The following is a 16966-nucleotide window of genomic DNA, read 5'->3' on the forward strand; positions in this document are numbered from 1 at the left end:
AGAGCAGATCTGCTTCCTCCTCCTCTCCATTTCTCTTTCTATTCCCCACTCCTACTCCCCTCTCTCATTCTGGTTTTTTCTTTTATTTGTAGGTGCTTTTCGACCAGATCAACAATTTTGGTATCTCCGCTATACATCTGTCCATCTATCTTCGTGTTGTGCCGTTCATATCCTTCATGGCCGCTGCTGCTGTTTGCTAATTGTATTTTTGCTTTGAATAAGAATTTTATTCTCTATAGATCTGCCCTCATGGACGATCTATGAGATGAATATTAATTAAATGTGAGAGGTTATCTCTCACAACCTGGATAGTTCAGTTTGAGGGTTATCTCTCACGGCCGATTTAAATAAATTTTTCTAGGATATTTGATTACCATTGTCTTAAATTTAGTCTGCTCGGAACAGATCTGTTCTTTAACTATTTTTGTACATGAGTTAGCGGAAGATGAAAATCATATATAGCACTTTATTGTAAGAATTTTGTTTATATTTATGACTTTGTAACCTCATAGCACGTGGCTATAATTTTACAGAACTTTATGTTTTGTGATATAAGAACTTTACACTCGTGATATTTGATCAATAAAATACTCAAATCTTTCGTTAAAAAAGAAGAAGAAGACATAATGCCTTTGGTAATTTCTTATTTTGTAAAATTTTTAATTTCATTATTTCATGAAACTCTTTAAGTGTTACATGATGATCAAAAGACCTAAAAGAGTTTTGTTTACTATATTAACAGTATGTTAGAAAGCATATTAAGCAATGTATTGGGGTAATTAACATTCTTACATACTAATATAACGCATAAAATAATATCCAAATGTATAATTAAATAAAAAATTTAAATTTAAATGGTTGGAAAATTTAGATACAATTAATTTAAAGAAAAGTTTGCTAGTCAGGTAATATTAGAAATGCTCATTGAAATCACGGAACCTTAATTACCATTAAAATTAAGGAGCAAATAAAAATAAATAAATGTATTATATATTCCATACATGCATGGTGAATTGAATCACATGAATTTTTAACACGTCATTTTAAGTACTTATTAATTTTTATTAATTTTTAATTTTTTAGGGTATTAGCGTCAACTAGGTCGACGCTAATAACCTATTATTATTTTTTTTTATTATTATTATTTTTAAGGTATTCAGTCGACGCTAATAGTCTATTAATTTATTTTTTAAAATATTTTTAGAGTATCAGCGTTCACACGAATCGATGCTGATAATGGACGACGCTAATAGTATACCTATCATTGTTGACTTATGATATATGTGTTACACGTTTTAGCGTCGACCAAATGTTATGTCGACGCTAATAGTCAATCATCAACGTCGGGCTTTTAGAGTTGATTTTTTAACGTCCAAAAGTCGGCGCTAATACTCATTAGTGTCGACTTTTGGACTTTTAGCGTCCACTAAGAGTCGACGCTAATGAACAAATTTCTTGTAGTGAGTCACATTCCTAGTTAATTAGTTGTAAATATATAAATTTAGTAGTGTAATTGATCATTTTAATGTTCAATAATTGATCGGTATTTTGTTAATTGAACGGTTTATGCAGGTCGGGTTAAATCAACCCAACACGACCTGTTTATTAAATGAGTTGTATGGGTTGACGTGTGTCATGGTTAAGGAGACTGGCCCCATTTAATTAAATGGATTATGCGGGTTGAGCTATGTCAGAATTGAGTAGCCTATAGACTCGTTTCATTAAATGGATTGGGTTCAGATTGACCCATATAGGCTTATACCATGCCACAACACAACTCAAACTTAACACACAAACACGAATTGTCACCCATATAAGTCAAGTATATATATATATTCTGCATCTTCAAAGCATGTTGAGAGAGATCGAGGTGCATGAGAAAATTATGGCGAAATAAAAAGGAAGGGGCGAACTGGCCGGATGCATGGTCAATTAATTAGCAATAATTATAATTAAATATGAAGCCCGCATAGCCTGAAATTACATTTTACGGGTTATGTTATTGACCCCAGAACCATAAACATCGTTTGAGGGCATTCCAAACTATATTCTCCATCAATTAGAGAAACGTCGACGGGATTAAAAAAGAAAAAAAAAAAAAAAAAAAGGAAAATAAATTAAAAAAAAAAAAAAAGAAAGAAAGGAAAAAGAATAAAAGAAAAGCGTTCTCATAACTTAAACAATGATACAACATGTGGGAGCCAATAAAATTACGGGATTTTGCACTTTCAAGCACTCCTACCGTAGTGCAACACCATGACATGATCTGTGGTTGAGGAGTCTTGAAGCAAAGTCACTGTGTCCCTCGGACTCCATATGTTATCTCTTACATGCTGCAACGTCAAGAAAGGTGGAAGCTGTTGCCCTCTACATGTTATCTCTACCTGCTTTAATTTGCACCATCAATCGTAATCACACACACACACACGTGCACGCAATACGTGTTAGCTAGGCATCAAACAAACAAATTAATCCAAAAACATAATCATATAAAGTACAACGTCCAAAAAGCTAGCTAGAACAATTATAATTTTTAGATTAACATATATATATATATATATATATATATATTGGTAATTGAACATCAATATCATGTCCATCGGCATCATTCTCCTGATCAATAAATTACAACGAGTTCTTACCAATTTGATAGTGATAAGAAATTAACAATATATATATATATATATATATATAATTCCCTTAAGTAATTGTCATTGGACGTTAACTTCACTGGTTATTGGTATCTGTATACTTCCCCCATATCCACATCTCTTACGTAAGATCTGATATCATAAGGATCATTTCTTTAAGTCACTTGCAAGTAAGGACAAACAATATATAGAAGAATTAATCCAAAACTAATTAATCAAATTAATGAGAATATACGTCCTGTAAAAGATAAAAAGAATTATTAATAATATATATTGTGCTTTAAGGCTTGAAACTGGACAGGGTGAAATTGGGACACGTGGACCCAAGCTAAGTCCAAATTATTATCCATTTAAAATAACATATATTAAACTTATTGTGGGACTGAAGTCATGCTTGTCACTAGCTTACGTCTTCCCCATGCTATGCCCCATATAAATCTTTGTTACGTCTACTTTAACCATAAAATTCCTCTATCTAACTTTTTTTCATTACTCCAAGATTCCTCAAAATACTTCGGTCAGCGGGTAGACAAGGTCATCCAACGTTAAGGGCTGCCCGCGTATGCCCACGATCTTGAACTGCCCGATTTTAATCATTAAAGGAGCCCACCCAGACTTGGCTCGTAAGCCAAAATCATGCTACCTTGGACTTTGTTATTATATTTTAATTATTTTATATATACCAAGAGATTTCATAATCGATGCAAGCAATAACAATATAAAAGTAAAATAAAAATTAATTAAAGAAAAAAAAAAAACGTAATGGATCCAAAAAGCACGGCGAGGAATAGGCACGACTATTATATTCTAAAGCTCCTAAGTGCCTATTAACTATGTGTACCCTATTTCAATCGTCATGCACGTCTCTTTCACGTTGCTTCAGAAAAACCCTAATATGAAGGTCAATATTCTTTCATGAAGTTCCACCTTTTGATTTTAATTCGTCTATTCTTTTTGTCTTATTGAATACAAAAATAGTCGTTAAAAACTTAGCTTAAAGCCTGGCGAAAACATTTGTTGTTGAAAGGGTCTCTGTTCATAATTTTTTTAATTGTGCATGCATCCCCGGCCCGTTCACCTACCATTATGCAGTATCATTTTCATTGGCTCTTATCTGTCTTTCGTGGGTTTATTAATTCTTCTTCTTCTTCTTCTTCTTCTTTTTTTTGGTTCTTTTTTCAACAGCTTGCAATGATTCTGTTGTAGATTTCTCCTTCATGCATTGCTTTCCTCCGACGTAAAAAAATAACATCTATATATGCGGTTTCTATATATTGTTTAAACTATTTCTTTCTTTCTTACTTTCGTTCTTTTTTGTTTTATGGTTGCTTCTGCTCGTGGACGAGATGATGGGGTCTTTTAAATTCCACAAGAGTGCACCACTTAAGGTTTTGATGTGCCTTTTCAAGCACCATCCCATGGGAAAAAGAGGGCAAACTACGAAGGCCCTACAAATTAGCTGTCGGAAAGCTGAGTTGAAAGAAGCGAAAGCATGACGAAAGGAGCGATATATTAGGCATGCAGAGATGAGTGTTGAGAGGGACAGGGTGCACACGTGTGATTTTCATGACCCTACGATATGATTGGATGTGCTAGCCATCAACCTTTTTTTCTATGTTAATTATGAGTGTCAACTAGGCCAAGATAATCTAATTAAGTTGAAGATGCATGTTTTACATCTTAAAGTCAATGCACTCTTTATAAAATCACAATAGGGTTGAGACCTTCAAACCCTTGCAGATATCTTTTCGCTTTCCTGCCTTGATTATTGCCCTAGACTGTTATTCATCTGAATCATCTCCATGTAAAATATCTATATATATAATATACTTCTAATTGATTTTGGTTAGTAATCACAAAAGATACATGTGACGCTAGGTTTAATTTCTTTTTGGCCAGGCATATGTGAACCCAGTATATATGTACATAATGAAGCAAACAATTGCAATCAAATCATCCAATTAAGAGCTAGAGAAGAGAAGTCCTAATCGAATTTACCCTGAGGCTAGGTATATATTAAATCTAAATTTGGTGTTCTTCTTTCACACTCAATCAGAAATCTAATCTCATTGGGTTGGCATCTGGGCGGCATCGAACGGTTTTTAGATATACACAGCTGCTGACTATATCACCTTAGCGGTGGATTTAAACTATAAAGAAATTAATAGCCCTTCTATGACATAAGTTGACCTTAATTAACAACAATATAACTGGTGCATGGAAACATATTCACTATTCAAAAGCAATAAGAATGTTTAGTGTCTCACACATTCTAAATAATTGTAATAATTTATATATGCTACAGATGATTCTTAATTGATTGTCTGTGCGTTGGTGTATATGCATGCTTTGAGTAAAATAATAAAAGACATTTTTTTTTTTGAGTCGCAGCTCAGAGAGAGAGAGAGAGAGAGAGAGAGATTTGCATATATATTGCTGGTTTATTAGGGAATAATTAACAAGATAAGATACTGTCATAATTAATCTCGTCTCCTTTCTTCATGGCATGAAGTGCAAGGAAACAATACAGAAGGATATGCATCCAAATGAGGGTGTATAAGGGTTGACTAACTACCAGCTTATACATAAATATTGATTATACAAAATAAAACAGAATGTTGAGAATGTTAGACAACCTAACATGCTAATGTTAATTTTATAAATGTCGTAGGTAACGGACAGATATACAAATGATATAAAAACATGGTTCGGATGAGAAGTATAACACTACATGGTTTAAATCTTTTTTTAATAATATGCCGTCTTATTACATTAATATATTATGTCTCTCCAAATTGATGAAGGAAAAGAAATCATACGATCACGTGTACTTGTTTATGTAAATAATGTAATAGTTAGAAATTCTGCTTTTAATAATGTTTGTTTTGTTGGCTATTGATCTTAATTTGTAGCTTTTCTAATATATGATCGATCATGAAGTTCGCTAGAGTAGTTTTTTTTTTTTTTGGGGTCCTATTAATTAAATCAAAATTTCTCCAAGCACGTTTATAGCTATATTAGATTAGCTAAAAACAGATCCATTTATAGAAACTTAACAATTAAACATAAGATGATTTTAAATGAGTTCTTATAATTATTATATAATTTAGCCTCACTTTCTTTCCAAAAAACTGACTCAATGTACACTAGAAAGTGTTCAAAAATATTTATTGTCCCAAGTGAAAAAATGACAAATAAAAAATAAATTTTAAGTGTAAACCAAACTTTGCATACCTCGATCTATATATATATATGTAATGATGCTCAAAGTGAGCCTACCATGAAATAATCAATAAACATTTTTTTTCCTATTCAATCCATAAGCATAATGATTGTATAAATATATTCCATTTCACTATATGGGCTTCACCACGCATACATAGCACAGCTAGCAAGTATGGTGAAATGCCAAATGAATCATATTAATAGTGTACGTGTGTGTGTATATATATATATATAGCAAAAAAAGCAACATACTTAACAAGCCGTGTAAATTTTTTGAGACAAGTTTGTACTTGTCACATGATCTAATTAATTAAGCTATTTTTGCAAAGACATAGATTAATAATGTAGTATAGTTCTACATATTTTGCTGGTAAATGCAGTTTAAAGCCAATGCACCACAAAAGAAATATTTATTTGAATTTCAAACTTGTTTATTTTAAGGATAAAAATTATATATATTCATCTTATATTTTCTGATATTACAAAGTGTTTGACATGTATAAAATGTTCAAAGCCAGAGCTACGTCCTATTCTTCAACACTACCAGATTGATACTAAAATCTTTTCTTAATACTTCAAAGTAAATGATATTACCGGCAGTCATCTACGGCTGCAAGCTAGAATTCACAAAATGTGTGGGGATATATATATATATATATCGATCTGTTTGATTAAATCTCATATAATTATGCAATGCACACTAACATTAATTAGTATCATATATATATAGTACTTCTAATATACCTATCTCGATCAATTTACATCATGCATAATTCCGCATGATTATAGATTTTTACGAAACTTATGCAGTACATATTTAAGGATAATTATAGCTAGGTTTTTACATTATGCCCAATTATATATACTTCCACGCGCGTGATTATAGGTTTTTCCAAAACTTTTACACATGTATATCATGTAAAATTTTGACATGGAGTACTGCTATTTTATTCTTTTTTTCTGGTAAAATTTTGGCATAGCAAAATTACGTTTTGATTCCTCAATTCTGATCTAATTAGATGATAAGTTTAAATTTTAGACTTAATTTGATTTCTTTTTCTCTTCCGGTCTGAATTTCAATCTGAGGCACTATAAAATATTCATGCAAAACAATATTGACATTATAAATGAATCATATATGTTTGATAGGTATGCTCGAGTAGTATATATAAAAGGAACATGAATTTATAGTAATTATTTGGGTAAGACGTAGTGGTAGCTAGTCGATGATGGATTGTGAATGAAGCGTTTTATAAAGTGGCGGGACACAACAATGCAATTAATTTGATAGACAAATTATATCGATCACTTTATACCATGTATCTCGTGCACACTTATTATAGTATATATATAGACCTATTTTTCGAGTAATAATATATATACACTACATAGTAAATTGAATCAATTGTGAGATACTTTCACGTACGTATCATAATTAAACCACATCCAAAAGCCTTGTGCAACATCCTTGAATATGCTTATAATTATAATTCCTCTTCATAATTAGCTTGTAAAAATGCTACTCTTAATTATCAAAACAATCATGAGATTCCCAATAGTGAAAGAGAAATGTTAGATACTATATATGATTTTATCCGACATTCATTCAACAATACTGACGTGACCGATACTCGAAACTAAATAACCATTAATTAGATCTTTTTATTATTATTATTTAATAATGATTGGTCCAAAGGTTAGTTGGTAGTGTCACGTTAACATTGTTGTATGAATTTTTTATAGAATCATAGTATCTAGCATTAATGCTCATAGTGAAAGGCTTCAATATATAAGAGTAGCTAATTAATGAAAGGCTTCATTATAATGACATAAGGTTTAGGGTTTGAGTTTGCTAAATTCGTATGATTGTTTTGTAACTTAGTATACATAGCTGCTGAAGTTGGGAAAGGAAGTAGTCAACTATATAACTCAAATTGGTGACAATAAAGCGTTGTTCTTAAGTTGAAAATTTACCTAATTAAGGTAAAGGGGCTTAGATCAGTCAGCGCTAGCGCACATTTAAGTGTTTATTTCTCTTGCAAATGATAGTCGTAACAATTAGATTCTTGTCTTTTTTTAGAAAGTATATGGACTACTATATATAATTAATGAAATATGAGGGTAGAAGTTCTTGGAGAAGATTGTTTAATTACTAACCTCTCTCTCTCTCTCTCTCTCTAAGATGTATGAACCAGTAGGATATCAGCAATATTCCACTTAAAGCAGTGATTCTTAGTCTCATATATATGTCAATTGAAGCCTTGCTCCAATCAGACAATGACTAAGTTACTTAAAAGTCTACTATGGCCTTAGTCGTATATCCAAAAATTTCAGTCCTCCTGGTTAATAATAATGAGGCCTTGCTCCAATCAGACAATGACTAAGTTACTTCAAACTCTACTATGGCACTTAGTCGTATATCCAAAAATTTCAGTCCTCCTGGTTAATAATAATGAGGGATCGAAAGTCATTCCAGATAGTCTGCTCTTCTTGCTAAACCTTTTCAGTTGCTAGGAGCTTAATTAATGCTAAATTTGTTTGAGCATGCATCCTAGTGCTACATTTACTTTAACGTGGCTAGCTAGCTTAATTGTAACTGATAAATAAGTCATAAATGGGTCTTTTTTTTTTCTTTTTTTTTTGAATAAATGGGTACTAAAAGATGTTTTGTGGTTTTACTTAAAGAAAATTAAAGGCATATTAGAACAATAATATAATTCGTGTAGCATTCATTAATTAGGTTTCCACTCTACCGCCTCCTGGTGTTTCTATATGTGTCCGGCCATTACATGTGTACCTTATATATATAGTAATATAGATGTGCTCTATATTATATATATATATATATATATATCTATGGTGTGTGTACGTCGATCTGTATTAAATTCATACATATACATATATAAAATTGCATACTGTATGTCAAAGTCTGGTTCGCCTTTCTCCTGTTTTCCAAAATGGAGGTATATATTACAGATAATATTGAAACGTTACTTTCATATATTTGGTCTTTCACAGTAAACCCATTAATCTCTTGATGATTTATTTGGGGTATGTGGAAAACGGGTGGTAGGTAGTTTTCAGAATTATATCCAGATTTCTCCACTTGAACTTTACACCAATCCATCACCAAAAAATCCACTACTAACTAAAACACGAAGCTTACGACCGATTTGGAAACGCTGATAATTTCCATGATTAGGAAAGTTCTCAGTTCAAGCCAATTCTTTTACCAACACTAGTAGATATATATATTGAGTTGAACGCGCGCGGCTAATAATACAAAAAGAGAAGATGCCTACCTAGAAATATACTTCCCACCTAAATATGATTTTAACAGAAAAAATAAAGAAATACCACTAGACGAACCCATTTTAGTTCTGCTGTTTCTGTCATGTCTCTAACACAGACTGTGTGTCCATATTCATGTAATTAAAGAGATTACTTGATAAAATCATAGGTCGGTTTCTCTCTTCTTTTTGTTTTTGTTTTGTGCACCCATATTTTGTCATTAATCTGACTCAGATATGTGAAATAAACAAGGAACCAATCAATCATGGATTCATGTACATATATAATTAAGCACTTGTAATAAAAAAGAAGTTGCAGTAATTAATTAATGGTTTTAAATACCTCTGATTCGCTATCCAGTCTCAGCTTATTGACCAAATACTTCATTAACAATCGAACTGTCATCCTTCCATCCCTGAATATTTGAAACTCGAAATAAGTAACTAGAGAGAGAGAGAGAGAGAGAGAGAGAGAGAGAGAGAAAGAGAGAGGGAGAGGGAGAGGCTCGGGAGAGAGAGTTCGGTTTTACGAACTTCAAACGAAGCTTTTGAAATAAAAATCAAACAAAGCGCAGTGAAGGTGAATCAAAGAAGATAAAATATATTACTTGATTCTTAGGTAGCTCTTTGGTATCTGAGGCAAAAATGGTTCCTTTGCTCTGCATTGAGAAACCAAATGAAAAATCTGTTAATTACGAAGAAAATTATCTATATTTATACATATATATATAGTCCAAATATAGGATAAAGAAACGAAAGGAGAAAAAGAAAATTATCTTCTTATTTATCTATTCAGTACTTACTGATTTTGGGAGGCTTGCAGCATAAACCAAATGCCAGAATGGGGCCTCCTCGGAGGATCAGTAACTCTGAAGTCTAAGCTCGGCCCAGCAGCATCAATACCAGAGTGGAGTTGAAAGGGCTGTGCAAAATAGGACCCCAATGGCATCAAAGAAGAAGAAGACGATGATGATGTAGAGGAAGAAGTAGTCCCTATAATATGCCGGCTGATTGGCCTAAAACCCCAGTTAATATCTTGATGAGGAAAGTTTGAGCTACTTCCCGGGTGCTGAAAAAACAAACTACTGCCACCTGGGAAACTTGTAACCGCACGAGGAGCTCTAAATTCCGGCACATGGAAGATAGGGGCTAATGGCCTTGCTTGTTGTGAACTACCGCCGCCGGGCAATAGATCAAGCTCGAGCAATCCGGAAGCTCTTCTGGCCGTTGGGTCTGCCAGATCATGCTTGTTGACGTTGTTGTGGCTGGCAGCAGTACTGTGACCGCCTATGCTCAATTGTAGCCACCCTTCATCCCTCTCTTCTTGAATATCTTTTGAACTCGAGGCGGCTTCGTTAAGACTGTTAGTTCTTGATTCATCTTCAGCCATCTGATCACCAACCACTAGATCAGATCCTAAGCAAGATTCACTACAATATTCATAACCTTGTACACGGCTCATAAGACCGAAATTTTCTCTAAACCCCCCACCGCAACCAGTATATAAACCTCCAGAAAGATGATGTTGCTGTTGTACTACTTGTTCTCTTGAGAGGTTTTGAGCACGAACGATGGTCATATCGGACAACCTGGAAACCGGAACCGCCGATTAAAGTGATTATCGTCGTTGATCAGCTTGTAGTTGGTCTCAATTAGGCAAGCCATGGATTGGAGATTCTTGAATATGGGCTTTATATTGGAAAGAGGGATCTGTTGGAGCCATGAGAATGTTTTGGAAATATGGAATTGCAAAAGAGAGAGACACCCATTAACCAGATAAGGGTTTCTGTCGTCTGCTGTTTCATCGTAGACATATCAGAGGACGACGAGGAGAATAAACCTTGCAAATCTCACTTTCCATTAATTCTCTTTGTTTGGAAGCTTGTGGAGATGAAATAGTTGCAGGAGAATGAAAGAGAGAGAGATGGTGGTCAGTCAGTTAGATTGAATATTTATTATTCTTAAGGATGTCGAACAGTAGTTCTTTTTTTTCTTTTTTTCTTTTTTCTTTTTTTTTTTCTTGACTTTATTATTAATACGAAATATAGGTTCCACCTGTTCTCTAAAGGGCAAATATCAAGGGTGGTCCAGCAAGCAACTTTAGGGCAAGTTTCAAGGACAAAATGACTAGAAAGGCTCCTTCTTTTTGGAATATCACAAAAAGGTCCTTTTTAGCCTAATAGGGATTTAGGAAAGTTAATCTACATTTGGAATGAATAATTAATCGTACATCAGACAACAAAGAACCGACCAAGCTGGCCATTTCGCTCCATCAATATATTAGCTGGAAAATCAGAAAACAGAAAAAAAATAAAAAAAAAAAAAAAAAAAAAATTATTATTATTATTATTATTATTATTAAAAAAAAAAGATATATAGATGCATGCATGATCTATGATTAGATGGATCATGGTGATAATATGATGTAAAATAACACATTTCAATGACATTAAAGTTATGCAACTTATGATTAGACTTTCATTTCTTGATTAGAGAAGCATCAATGTCAAGTATTATAGAATATTAATTAAATTATTAAATTTATTCATTTTTATAATTAGTTTAAATATTTTAAACAATTAAACGATAATTTAACGTGATATTAAAATAAGTCCATTAGAATTAATTAATCTCAATATCTCGTACAATCACTACAAAAAAAATTTTATTTAGCCACATGCAGTTAGCCATGTAGGTTTCACGTGGTTAATCTAGTTGTTGCTAAATGTCACTTAGCAACGTAGATTTTTATACATGTGGTAACTTAGCAATGTGGCTTTTAACCATGTGCCACTCACACATAACTAAATGCATTTTATTATATATTTTTTTTTTAAAAAAAGAAAATATAAATAAAATTAAGCATTTTTAGCCACTTGGAACTAACCCACGTCACAAAAATCATATATGTTTTTTTTTTTCCTCACCAAAAACTTCTTCAAGGCCGGCGAAATCTTCTTCTTCCTTTCCCCATGAAATCCAATCCAAAAAATCCCCCGTCGACAACATCACCAACAAAACACCAAAAAATCACCAAAATCACCAAAAATCACCACGTCGTTGTTCCTGTTTTACCGGTGGATATGCATGTTTATCGGAGACAGAGTGAAATGAAACTACAAAAAAAAAAAAAAAAAAAAAAAACTTAACTTCCAGATCAGAGAACTCAAAGAAATAGTAGGAGAAAAAAAACCCAAAAAACGCCGGAAAACACCCCATTGACTTCACCGACGTCAAGCCATAACCCTCTGGACTCCAACGCTGTTGTCGACCACAACTCTATCTCAGAATCGCTCTAGCTCTCTCGGTCTCCCTCTCTGTGTGAAGAAAAGGACAAAAAAAAAATGAGAAGAAGGAAAGGCCTGCGTGGGAAAATGGGGAAGAAGGAAGAAAAAAAGAAGAGGAAAATGAAAAGAATAGTTAAAAAAAAGGGAGCGGGGGAAATAAAAAGAAAAAAAAGAAGGGGGGAAAAATTAGAAAAAGTAAGAACGAGAGAAATAATTAAAGAGGAGAGAAATTAGAAATGGGTTGGAGGGAAGTTTCAGCAATTAATGGTAATTAGCCACGTGGTTGATGTGCCACGTGGCCAATTGGTGACGTGGGCAATGAACCACATGACTAAAATTTTAAATATATATATAAGTTAAAATAGTTTTAATAAATTAGCCATGTGATTTATATGCCACGTGACTAATTGGTGACGTGGGCAATAAACCACATGGCTAAAATTTTAAATATATATATAAAAAAAAAAAAGTTAAAATAATTTTAATAAATTAGTCATGTAGTTTATGTGCCACGTGGCCAATTGGTGATGTGGGCAATAAACATGGCTAAAATTTTAAATATATAAAAAAAAAATTAATAAATTAGCCATGTGGTTTATGTGCCACGTGGCCAATTGGAGAGGTGGGCAGTAAATCACGTGGCTAAAATTTCAAATATAAAAAATAAAATAAAATAAAATAATTTTAATAAATTAGCCATGTGGTTTGTGTGCCACGTGGCCAATTGGTGAAGTGGACAGTAAACCACGTGGCTAAAATTTCAAATATATATAAAAAAAAAAAAAAAAAGTTTAAATAATTTTACTAAATTAGCCATGTTGTTTGTACCACGTGATCAATAAATTACGTGGCTAAAATTTCAAATCTTAAAAAAAAAAATTGAAAAAAAATTCAATTCCTAAAAAAATTGGAAAAAAATATGAATATTTTAGCTACGTGACTTATCTGTCACGTGGCTAATTTGCGACATGGTAAAAATCTATGTGGCTAATTACCTACGCAAAGCATTTCGCTACATGGTGGATTACCCACATGGCGAAATCGTGACTTGGGTAAACTATCACATAGCAAAATCGCCGTGTGGCTACAGTACCGAATACCGTAACCACGTGGCTAAAATATAAGTTTTTTTGTAGTGAATATATATGGGGCGTGTTAGACGCTATATATATATATATATATATATATATAAAATGTCAAAATGTGTCATATAGTAATAGTAATATTGTTTCTCTGCTCCAAGAAAAAACATTAGTAGTACTATATATTGTTCTCATTTTCAACGAGATGCTTTCTGAATAGAAAAGTAGTAGTCTCCCTAGCTAGCTATGAGACTTGGTATATTCTAATCAAATTGATAGAGCCGAGTTTGAGTTAGATTTAATTACCGATGCCTGAAATTGAGAGAAGCTTGGTAGGGAGTGCCCAAATTAAATAAGTTCAACGAGATGCTTTCTGAATAGAAAAGTAGTAGTCTCCCTAGCTAGCTAGCTATGAGACTTGGTATATTCTAATCAAATTGATAGAGCCGAGTTTGAGTTAGATTTAATTACCAATGCCTGAAATTGAGAGAAGCTAGGTAGGGAGTGCCCAAATAAGTGGCCGGGCATAATGAGATTACCTGTCAATAATTAGATATTTAATGCATCACAGCACATTGGACTTTCAAGTTATTAAGAGGTAATTATAAACAAATAAATAGGGACTTTGGCATGCATGATGGTGTTTCCCCACAACCCGAGAATCGAAGCACAGCGACGTGGGCTTTGTTAGTCGACATTGGTTGCAAAAGCCATGTGCCTCCCACCCTCCCTGCACATACTGAACGCCCTCTGAAATGTCATTTTTTCTTCTCTTTCTTTCTCTCTCCCCCCCTCTTCCCTGTACGCTTTGTAGTTTGAAACCTCTGTTGTGGTGCCAATTAAAGTTGGAGTTGAAAATTTAAAGGAACTGGGTTATTATATTGAACAATGGTGGCTGTTCTTGGCTGCCTCTCTCTTTCTGAAAAGCTGACCATTTTCTTTCCAGCCCATCAAACATGGTCTCTCCCTCATTCTCAAAAACACCTTTGTTCAAAAGAAACAAAGGGACTTTCCAAGGACGGGTCAATCAACGAATTTTCTAGCTGAAACTGTGGAAACTATCATAAGTTTATTAACCACATAAAATTTTTATTTGAGCCCCTCAGTTTTTGATATATGGAGCGCTCTACTGAAAGTGATAACTGATAAGACAATTCTACCCGTTCATAATCACATTTCTTCTGTTTTCAAGCATACAATGCCTTTAAAATTCGTTGGAACCCATTTAAATATGGGAAATGAACTTTGCTTTAAGCTTCGGAATAATTGCTTTGATCTTTCCTTGATGGTAATTAATGCAATATTTTAACTCCACTTTTCTGTATAGGAAAAGTTGTTCCAACGCACAGATCGAGAAAATGAGAAATATATATGTGTCATGCGCTTCTATATAAAGGTCTAGCCTGAGAGATGAAAGGCGTGGCCTCTGGTGACAGTGCATGGGCATGGAAAGACTTAAGCTTTGAATCAAAGCATGAAAGCACGCAAGGGGGCCTTGATGGCGATGCCTTTCTACCCAAATTTCATTCTCAAGATTCTAAGGAGTAGAATGGAGTACACCGGCCCCATTTCTTCCTTAGCTCGCGATCTCCCTCTCTCGATCTTGTTGGGGCCTTTTGGGGAAGGACTTAGCGAAAGATCTAAATCATACTCTATTATTGCTTTTTCTTAAGAAAAAAAAAAATGATTGAAAAAATGCATGATGGTGATATATATAGTTGCATTGGAAATCCGAAATGAAGAAAAACTTGGTGAGAGTACTAATCATTACTTGAAATAGGAATTCTCAAACCTCTCTTGTTTGTACAGTAAATCTTTGTTGCCAATGTAAAGTTTGCTTGTCAGGCAAGTCCCCGTTAACTAGCCAAATGATGTGGCATTAAGAGTAAGAGAAATGCTATTTATTAGGTTGTCATGACAGTGAAAATCATTTTTTTTCTTTTACCGGTGCTGATTTTTACTGTCACATCATCACAGTCATATAATAATCTACTAAATAACATTACTCTTACACTCATATCTCACTCTCGATCATCTTATTGGGCTGATGTAGTAATACTCATCAGCAATCTTTGTTAAAAAAAAAGAAATCGAGGATTAATAGACATTGTCACATCAATCTAGTAAAATAGAAGTAGAATATGAGTGTAGTACATATATAACATTTGTCGTGGCATTATGCTAACAGAATCGGGCTTTCTAAATTAACTTTTGAGAATGCCCAGTATTGTTACTTAGAGCGTAATTTGAGTCCATATATTATAGAGCTGATCAAGGCCTTATCGCGTATATAGGTCAATACTCAATAGCAGAAAGACCAAACAGCCCTTCTTGACTCTGCTCGTGAAAAATGAAACCCTAATGGGAAGAACAGTAGAAAAGCAAAAAAGGATCACTTTGTGGAAAAAAAGAAAAGAAAAGAGCTGAATTGGGGCCCTAAAGGATATACTGACTCATAAATAAATAAAGAAAAAAGAAAAGAGCCCGACTATAAGCAGCCAACCAACCAATATGAACTTTCCCACGGAAGGAAAAGGAACATGTAAAGCATGTATTGGTGTCTACGTAATAATCATGCATGGGATCCTCTCATGACATTTGAGAGAGATGATTTCGTGTATTAGAGTCCATGGGATTTGATTTAGTGCCGTACTAAGAGGCGGAGGGGGGACACCTAATTATAATAGCTTTTCAATGTGCATGTTCCCATTACCTAAAGTGGGGTTTGCGCTTCTCTTCCCCACTAAATAGATGGGTGGGCAATTGAAGATAGAAAAGCAATAGCCTTTAATCTCGTCATCATGCCATCATCAATACCATCATCATCACTCAGGATATATCAAGGAGTGCGATCCCATACACTGGGCTCTATATTTTTGAATTTTAATTTTGAGAGAGAGAGAAAGAGAAAAGTCTGTTTGCATGTGCATGTGGTATCATGAGTGCCTATGTCAGTCCATGCATGTGAGAGTGTGGGGGATACTTCAAACGGGGGGTTTTTAATTTTGTTCAAAGTTGAAATCCGAGGGAGAGAGAGAGATCGAGTTTGTGCATGGCGTTTGTCAGGTTCGCGAGCACAGCCATCCTTGGGCTTTGGAGGCATGTGGATACTAATTTCAGAGCCCGTCAATATATTGTAGTCAACAGATTCAACTTCTATATACGATTGTTTCAGAACAGGACAAAGACCCATCCCGAGCCAACCAAAAAAGAACGAAAGAAAAAAACAGAAGAAGAAATTCTTTAGGGGCGTTGCCTAGCTAGCTACCGTTTACCGACGAACGGACGAAGGGTCATGAAATGACAGAATTTTGTTATAAATTATATGGGGTCTAATTTAATCTCTTATAGTGTTATCTAAACCCTAATATATATATATATATATATATATATATATATATATATATATATATATATATATTCAGTAGTAC

The 16966-nt window shown here is 33.7% G+C and overlaps 1 protein-coding gene across 2 annotated transcripts; it reads right to left on the reverse strand.

Annotated features, from left to right (window-relative positions):
- Positions 1-1972: 1972 nt before the first annotated feature.
- LOC133858447 (uncharacterized) lies at positions 1973-11094 on the reverse strand. 2 transcript variants are annotated; one of them, XM_062293918.1, is made up of 4 exons: positions 9970-11094; positions 9775-9825; positions 9510-9582; positions 1973-2384 (listed from the first exon to the last, which is right to left on the reverse strand). In XM_062293918.1, exons 1-4 carry the CDS (start codon positions 10743-10745, stop codon positions 2229-2231), a joined length of 1056 nt encoding a protein of 351 aa, XP_062149902.1. In that variant the 5' UTR covers positions 10746-11094; the 3' UTR covers positions 1973-2228. The 2 variants fall into 2 exon arrangements, with proteins under 2 accessions (XP_062149902.1, XP_062149901.1); XM_062293917.1 differs by having other exon boundaries at positions 1973-2387.
- Positions 11095-16966: the final 5872 nt, after the last annotated feature.

The sequence above is a fragment of the Alnus glutinosa genome, chromosome 1 (genome assembly GCF_958979055.1).
Source record: "Alnus glutinosa chromosome 1, dhAlnGlut1.1, whole genome shotgun sequence".
NCBI lineage: Eukaryota > Viridiplantae > Streptophyta > Magnoliopsida > Fagales > Betulaceae > Alnus > Alnus glutinosa.

Excerpts from the sequence above, each read along its gene's own strand:
- LOC133858447 (XM_062293917.1), bottom strand. The coding sequence starts at position 10,745 with ATGACCATCGTTCGTGCTCAAAACCTCTCAAGAGAACAAGTAGTACAA. Across the intron at positions 9,826-9,969 it reads CTGCAAGCCTCCCAAAATCA|AGCAAAGGAACCATTTTTGC; the intron begins GTAAGTACTGAA and ends TTCTCAATGCAG. Across the intron at positions 2,388-9,509 it reads GACTGGATAGCGAATCAGAG|CAGGTAGAGATAACATGTAG; the intron begins GTATTTAAAACC and ends TGCAAATTAAAG.